Source organism: Limulus polyphemus, unplaced genomic scaffold (assembly GCF_000517525.1).
Source record: "Limulus polyphemus unplaced genomic scaffold, Limulus_polyphemus-2.1.2 Scaffold1829, whole genome shotgun sequence".
NCBI lineage: Eukaryota > Metazoa > Arthropoda > Merostomata > Xiphosura > Limulidae > Limulus > Limulus polyphemus.
In genome coordinates, this window is record NW_013667439.1 from 63,881 (window position 1) to 73,105 (window position 9,225).

The following is a 9,225-nucleotide window of genomic DNA, read 5'->3' on the forward strand; positions in this document are numbered from 1 at the left end:
TACAAACTGATCTCTCAGCAACAACTTGAGGAGATCGGGTGGTGCAGTTGGGCAGACCTTGTGTGCCATACTTTCCAAGTCCTGTGCCAGCTCTTGCAGGTTCTCCCCTTTAGCACGGATTCTCGTCCTAAACCTAGCCCTGTAGACTTCAGACTGATTTTGGGTTCCGTACCTGAGTTCTAGAGCTGCTACCAGTGCTCTATAGTTGTGCCTGTCATCTGCCAACAACTGTCGAAGTATTTCCAGTGGCTGTCCTTTCAAGCTCGTTGCCAGATATACTGCTTTCTGCTCCTCTATCCATCCATTCATTTCTGTTCTATATGCTTCCCACAGTGCCTTCCCATCGAATTCCTGTGGCTTCCTTCATACTGGATAACTCCTATTACTTACATTCATATCTGGGATGTGACTTCTAACAGGACTGAAGATGTCTGCATTAGGGTTTAGCTGCGGGGTCTGGAAGGGGCATGTCATTCTTTGGGGCTGATTAAATCGATGGTAAATGTATCCTCCTTGTGTAAAAGACAATAAATCATCCTTTAATGTATTCAATTTGCTTTTAAATTTACTAATATTTTCCGTTTGTACTTCTTGTTTCCTTTCTTGTTCCAGTTGTCAGTGCTGTAGTCTCTCTTCTTGTTTATGTTCTTTCTCCTCCAATAGCTGTTGTAATCTCTCTTCTTGTTTATTTTGCTGTTCGAGCTGCCACAGTGGCAGGTTTTCTTGCAACTGCTGTTGTCTCTTTTCTTGTTTCTTTTCTTTTTCCTCCAACAACTGCTGTAATCTCTCTTCTTGTTTCTTTTGCTGTTCGAGCTGCCACTGTTGCAAGTTTTCTTGCAACTGCTGTTGTCTCTCTTCTTGTTTCTTTTCTTGTCTATTTTCTCCTTCTTCTTCTTTCTTGTGCTGCTCTTGTATTGCTGCCATCAAGTCTGCTAAGCTGTAGTTTGATTTGCCGCTTCTCGTTTTCATTTTTTTTTGTCCCACTCTCTGACACCAATTTGTTACGCCTCCGTTCGTTAGTTAATTTTCCGTATAATTTCTTTCTGATGAAACTTTAGCGACACAAGTCCCTTCTTAAGTAAAACTGGTTTATTCTTTCTGAATACACTTAATTACCACAGTCGCGCTATAACAAACGCTATAATTCACAAGGAACTTCTCAAGTGCTCGATGCAACTGTCAATTACACATTGTTGCCGTCAATTCTTGGCGGCTTATATATACAAGACTACCACATATCTAGTTGCCTCTCGAGACTTCACGAACCTTCGAGAATATGACGTGTTAGTAGCGTCACGTGACCTCCGCTTTCGTAACAATATATATACTTTAAACTAACATATGTATGTATTTAATTCTGTTCATTGCTTCTACTTCAAAATTTACCTTTACAGTTTTTGTATGCTTTTCCAACGAAACGCGAGTTTTTATACATACATAAAAAAGAAAGGCCTGACTTCAAAGTCATGTGAATGTAATTTATCATGTGAAGTCATGAATGTTGAAAGCTGAGAAGCCAGTGGCCTATATGTCAGATATATAACAAAGTCAAGACGAAAAAAATGTTATATAAAAGTATTATTTTTTTCTGCAAAACTGTTTTCCTGTTTTCACAGATTAAATCATCCTCAAATATATTGCAACGAGGGCAGTCCTCTTCCTAGATATCGTGTCTTTCCTTTTTCAAAGACCTATTCTAGTTTATCCAGTTCTAGATCCCCATGTTCATCAATGGTTGACATAATTTACTGTTTCCTTGGAGCACAGGTAGCAATATCATCATTGATAGCCCTGCTATAGGTTCTCTTGAGTTAGGAGTTAATGTAAGGGACTAAGGATCTTCATGGTGTCTAACATAAGCGTGTTTCATGCTGACTCAGAAAAGAGGCATCTTTTCATCTTGGTAATGAGTAATCAGAAAATTTTCAAATTGAAAGTACTTGTTCTAAAGCAGCCATAAGTCAAAATTAGAAATGCTGTGTGAAATGGATCCTGGATGAGTATGAATTTCAATTAATAACATAGGGTTGTAGACTGTATCCTAACCAGACACACGTGTTTATTTGAACTCTAGGTCAACTCAGCTTCCCTCATACACTGACCACCATTTCTGACCTCGGGGACCAATTAACACAAGGCCAAAACTTTACTTTGGTTCTGCAATAAAATAAATATGGCTCAACTGAAACTAAGTAATATGATGTAGACTTATTAGCAGTAGTTTAGGTATTCAGGTCACAGCCCTAGGCACTCAAAATCCCTTCTGGGTTCTCTTTACCAACAATGTGAATTTGGATATGAGAGTAAAAAGGTGATTTTGGTGATGGGTGAATATCATAAGAAATGGCTTAACTCAGAAATTCAAACCTATATATATGTGTCTCTTTAAAACTATGCGATCTAGCTCTATTTGTTTAAAATAAATATTAAGACAATTCTAATAATAGGTAAATGCGCAGTACAGTTTAATCTAAAATAAAATTTAAATCCATTATTATAGAACATCTCTTAATTTATATACATACAAACAAATGCTGGACTGATGGGAGCACATGAAAGCCTATAACCTCCTATCCACGTGTTGTTTCGTAATAGTGAATTTAAACTTTATTGGGATAGTTACTTGATAAAAATTCATTGAGCCAATGAATATTTCAATTCTAAGTAGAAATTGAATATATTATTTTCAAACCATTAAAGAAAAGCTACATCATGGGTCTGAAACAACCCAGTAATTTATGGTTTCTCAGATATAGTTCTACAATCTATGAATACTTCAATTATCCACAAATGAGCATTTTTTCGCTAGCACAAATGAAACACACATATTCCACCAAGTTTATTCCTTGGTTTGATGTAGTAAAGAAACATTTTCCATAAATATTTTAGTCTTATAAACTGAACATTCTTGTTAACTAGATTGAATGAACACACAACATGTTTTCTCAGTGGGGTCTAAGACAATTAGTAAATGTGCACATTTCTAGCCAAATTCTTTACTGTCCACATACTTAATGTTCACGTATGCCACACAACAGACAAAAGAAATCCAAATATGATGTAAGTTATATATTTGTTAACATCTCATAGTGTTTACAATGTAATAGGCCTTGGTCAAGCTATAAATAAACGTACAAAATGTAGTCTGAATAAGACAGTTAGATAGATACATCTAGACCGAGTGATTTTGAGTATAACCATATAGTGGAAATTTCTAAAGTGAAATTATCACAGATTGTATTGTAATAATAGAGTACAGAAAAAATAATTTGTCTTATCAATTGTGTTCTAAAGTAACTGTGGACTTGGACAAAAAGAGAATTATTTAAAGCTCTGGATACAGCTGTGGTAATTAACTGTGTAATGAACATTTGCATATACGTTTGACTTGTTTTAATATATCATTTTAGAACTAGTGGACTATGTTGTGTTTGTTTATTGTTGAAATTTATTACCAAAAGGTCACAGTCATCTACTGTAAAGAATCCAGCTCCCACATACATAAAGACCTGACAGTGCCTGCTGTACAATGGGGCTCTGCCGAGTGCCATGTTGGCAAAAACAAACATATCACACACTTCTGCAGAAAATTGATCTTCCTGGTGGTCTTTGGCAGCCTAAGCAGCCCACGGATAAATTTCAAGCTGTACCTTTATGATAATTTTTTCATCACAAAATGCATTTGACTTCATCTTATGGCAAAGAACTCAAACTGCTGGATGATATCCTCCAAACACACACCCTTTCTTCCTTGTAGTGGTGACTTCAACCATCATGAGGACTTAAGTGCACTGCTCAGTAAACAGATGGATCACATATAGAGACGTACTGGGTTTACTGCCATAACTAGGGAGGTCCTGAACCACATTTTAAATCCTTGACTTTGTTATAACTGTGAAGCTCCACAAAGCTTTTCCAAGTTGTAGGCTACAGCCCATATCCAGAAGAGCATTTCTCCTAACTTACTAAGCTCATCATATCTAATTCTCACTACAGGAGTCACCTTCGGAATACCTCAATTATAAGTTTTAGTTTCTAAAAAGTGCATTTCCATTTTTTAAGCACAGCATTTCTAAACTCTGTAGTAATGAATCCTAGGTTCCAGCTTCAAAATTATATTTTAATAACTTACTCTGTGATATTCCAAGGTGCACTTTATCAAAACATAAGCCAATTCAAGTACTATACTAACAACACTGGTTGTGATTAGTATGACTCAATGTAAACTTTTAAGTAAACAGAGAATATGTGCACAAATGTTTTAAAAAATTACCTTAACATATTTGAATAATTATATATATTTAGCATATCAATTATAAAACGTTAAAATTCATGACACCTGAATTCCAAAACTGTAAACATCAATTAACTTGTGAAATTTTTCTCATATTAAGATAGCCATAAAGTCAATTTTAACTTAAGCCCAAAACTCAAATGATAAATGATACTTACTCCCAGAACTGCTCTGTTGCTGTCTGAGTGGCATTAGTGCAGTTACTTAAAGTAGAATAGTAGAGATCTGGAGATAGAAGAGCATTTCTGTATTTAAAAACTGTAACATTCACAAAGTTCTCTGCTGAGTTGCTACCCATCACTTCAGAACCATTGTAATACTTATTATAGAATTTCACCAACTTTATCATTGCATCATCACAGAGGATCTGAAAAGAAGACATACATCATTATCAGATATAGGGTACATACTGTACTAGCAATATTAGACACAAGTTCCTGTAATAACACTATTAAATATAATTTACTACAGGAGCAAAACAACATATACCTTACTCTAATAACAATATCAGACACATATTACTGTAACAACATTTGATCTGGCTTGTGCCAAATCAATGCCCCAAGAGTTCAGTGGCTGAAATAAAGCTTTGAATTCATCTTTCTGTATGAATTTGAACATGAATAAATAATCTCAGTTGTAAGTTGTTTTGGTAATAATTGAAGTAAAAATATCAGTGAAAGCACTACATGTTCACAGTAGAACAAGTAATATAAATATGGTAAAATTTCTACCATAAACAGCCATTGGTATATTTTTTGGTAATAATTTTAGAAAAATAAAACGATTTTTTCTCTCCAGATAATAATAAAAATACGTTTAATTTCAGCCAGTGTTTCATAATTGTGGTTACATCAGGGCTAGTAGTACTAGAACATGTGAATGTGTTAGTTATACAATATGCAATAGGGATAATGTGAAGAGACGCTGATTAATAGTCTTTTCTCCACGTGAAAATAATAAAACTTACACTAAAAACAAATAAAGGAAATATTTTCAATTATCGTTGTTTATTTTGGTCTATTTCCTTCTATATGTAATGATATCCTAAGAGAGAAGAACTGCTTTAAAGGGGGTCCCAATGCAATAAGCGCTCATGAGTCATGTAAAGTTTAATCTAGAACTGGAAAGAGCCTACTAGACAGGTTGGTTCAAAATTATCTTTCCTATTTTAAAATTAAGTAATTAAATAAATACAACCATGTAGTTTTCAACATTTTGTAGCCCAACTCAAACAGTTTTTATTGACATGTCAGTAGACTTCTACATGTGCACCATTAGTGGATCTCAATACATCTAACCGATATTCGATTTCAGTCCACGTTCAATGCAACATGTCCACAGTTACAGTAGCTTCTGTTATCCTGGTCTTTAGCTCCATGATGTTTGCTATACCCTTAACATGCCCCCAAAGGAATAAGTTTAGTGGAATGATGCCTGGCGAACGCAGAAGCCACGAAATTGGCTCACCCCGACCAATTCCTCACATTGAGCCTTTTCTTGTAAGGTTGCCATTTTATGGCGTACACTACTCACTGGAGTGAAAAAATTAACAACATTACAATAAAAACTGTTTGAGCTGGGCTACAAGATGTGGATAACTGCATAGTTATATTTATTTAGTTACTTAATTATTAAATTTTAAAATAGGAAAGGTAATTTTGGGCCACCCTGTGTTAGATACAGCTTCCTAGAATAGCAATACAAAACACAGCGTACTCTAAAACATTACATCTTAGCTATAATATCCGAGATAATTCAGTATAATAACAAAATTTGATATAAATTATTTAATATTACTGCATAATTTCTCATATTTTAATAAGCATTGTTGAAGAAATACCTCTGATTTCAGTATTCGATATAACTTTGGGTGATAGCATTAGTTGTTGATCTGTTGATGCAGCTTATTACAGTAACAATAGCCAATATTATAGTATGGTACTAAAAGTTTTAGGTATATAAAGTAACTCTTACAGTTCATTATAAAACTTCTAATAACTTAAATTGTGGTGCTTACATTGTACTCTCAGTTTTAATTGCTGTTACCTCAAGTGTACAGGGCGTGGGGGGGGGGGAGGAGCAAAGATCAATTTTCTCTAAAGCATGCTATATCTATATTATATACATAATATTTTGCATACATATGTTTCAAGTATTATATTTTAATATATTAATATTTTGCATTTTGAAGTAATTTTGTAAGCTGATAGCAGAAACTTCGGTCCCAGAACGGGAAACAGAAGTCCCACCAAATGGAAATCTACGGTCACCTATTATAATATCGTGGAAGTCATCTCGTAACAGTTTACACCTATTTTTATTGTTTTATTTTCATTTTCTGAAGTTATCTAACTTAAATTCCTGATATTTACATTTGAGTTACTGTTACAACAATAAATACAAATATACATAAAAACAAGGAATTTAGCATTTATGTTGGCTTTTTTTTTACTGTCGCCCACATATGAAACTTAACCCTATTTCCTGATAACAGTATTACTAATAACTAAAATAATTTTTATTTGAAATATGCACCTTAGAACACAAAATAATAAAACGCACAAAGCACACAATATCATTTAACTATTACACTTTTACTGGCTTTCTAACCAAGGAATAAGTACCTTAAAATTATTCGCTAGTTATTCAGTCTGAATTTATAGTATAAATAAGTTAAAATAACTAAAAATCTCTGCTGAAAACAACGTCGAATTATACGTCATTTGGTAAATTAAAACTTTTATCTTTCTATTGGTTATAAATCATGTAATAGCAAGCGTCAGAGAACTTGTGGAAGAGGCGATGTAATAAGAGGGCGTGGTAAGTAGGTATAATTTATTTGGTTCATATTGTCTAAATAAAATAGATGCTTTAAATTAGTCTCAGACTTAGTAATATATTGTTACGACAGCGAAATTCACGTGATTCTGGTAACACCTAATGAGTATCTAGAACATTCGTGAAGGCTCGAGTGTTTGCCAGACGCCCTCTATTTCGTATATATAAGACCGGCGAGAAATGACAGCACAGATAGATAATTGAATAGCAGACAGGGAGATAGAGACAGATAATCGAGTCAGGCCATAAGTAAAAGTGTATAAATCGTTGTGAATTATAGCGTGTGTTTAAGTTAAAGTGACTGTGAAGATTCTGTGTATTGCAAAGTTGTAGTGAGGAAGAATAAACTAGTATTATTTAAGAAAGGGCTAGTATCGCTGAAGTTCCTCGGGAAGAATTTTTAAGGGAAATTATCAAACGACCAGAGACGTAACAAATTGGTGTCAGAAGTGGGATAGAAAATTAAAATAAAAAAAAGAAGGAGAAGATGGAAACGAGAGGTGGCAAATCAAACTACAGCTTAGCAGATTTGATGGCAGCAATACAAGAACAGCAAAAGAAACAATAAGAGGGGCAACAGCAGTTGCAAGAAAACCTGCAACAGTGGCAGCTCGAACAGCAAAATAAAGAAGAAGAGGGATTACAGCAGTTGTTGGAGGAAAAAAGAAAAGAAACAAGAAGCGAGATTACAGCAGTTGTTGGAGGAAAAAGAAAATAAACAAGTAGAAAGAGAAAATAAACAAGAAGAGAGATTACAGCAGCTTTTGGAGGAAAAGAAAAGAAGCAAGAAATGAGATTACATCAGTTGTTGGAGGAAAATAAAAGAAACAAGAATAGAGATTACAGCAGTGGCAAGATAACTTGCAACAGTGGCAGCTCGAACAGCAAAATAAACAAGAGAGACTACAGCAGTGGTTGGAGGAGAAAGAGAATGAACAAGAAGAGAAACTACAGCAGTGGACGGAGGAGAAGAAAGTCTCCAACAATTGAGAGAAAGCCAGAGTACACAAATGGAAAACATTAGTAAATTTCAAATACATTAAAGGATGATTTATTATCTTTTACACAAGGAGGATATATTAACCATCGACTTAATCAGCCCCAGACAATGGTAAGCCTCTTCCAGACTCAGCAGCTAAACCCTAATGCAGACATCTTCAGTCCTGTTAGAAGTCACATCCCAGATATAAATGTCAGCAATATGGGTGATCTAGTACGAAGGAAGCCACAGGAATTCGATGGAAAGGCACCGTGGGAAGCATATAGAGCACAATTTGAGCTACTGGCAGAAATGAATGGATGGACAGCTTAAAGTAGGATTTAAATTCAAGAGCTCTGGCCATTGCATCCTGCATAGTAGAGGGGTGTGCTTGCTTCACTTGTACCTTTAGTTGTGGACTGTCCAAGGCATCTACAAACTGATCTCTCAGCAACAACTTGAGGAGATCGGGTGGTGCAGTTGGGTAGGCCTTGTGTGCCATACTTTCCAAGTCCTGTTCCAGCACAGAGGTACCAAGGCTGGTACAGTCATCAGGATTCAAAGCCAGAAAAAGGTCAACTTTCAGAGAGGTTTGAGGGACTTTGCTGGCACTATAACAAACTTGGGCACAAGAGAGCTCAATGCTGGACACTTCAACACAGGGAAGATGCCATGACAGGAAAGACTGCTACCCAGAAAGGTTGTTGGAACTGTGGAAAGCAAGGACATATGAGGAGCCAGTGTAAGAAGAATATTACCAACAAGTCAGCCTCGAGTAGACCAGTAGTAGTTGGTGTTGAGGGACACTTACCAACCCCCATCGTGAAAGTCCCAACAGCTAGGTGTAAAATGCCAAGCACACATAGCGTCTAGGTGACAGGAAAGCTGGATGGCCAAAGGTGCAACTTTGTCATAGATTCTGCGTCTCAGCGAACCCTTGTGAGCATCAAAGTGTTAGATCACGAAGGAATACCATAAGCCATACAGAAGCTTTGTGGTGTGACAGAACATTCTGCAAGGTTGTGGGGACCAGTGTGGGTAACTATTGAGCTCATGGGCATAAAGGACAGACAGAAAGTATACTTGGCTGACATTGAGACGAATGCATATT

The 9,225-nt window shown here is 35.7% G+C and overlaps 1 protein-coding gene across 1 annotated transcript in view; it reads right to left on the minus strand.

Annotated features, from left to right (window-relative positions):
- The window catches only part of LOC106465081 (sodium-dependent proline transporter-like), a 64,510-nt gene that overhangs the window by 41,422 nt on the left and 13,863 nt on the right, over nucleotides 1-9,225 (minus strand). The window contains exon 6 of the mRNA XM_022392899.1: nucleotides 4,453-4,539. Coding sequence (XP_022248607.1) covers nucleotides 4,453-4,539 — 87 coding nt within the window. The remainder of the gene's footprint in view (nucleotides 1-4,452; nucleotides 4,540-9,225) is intronic.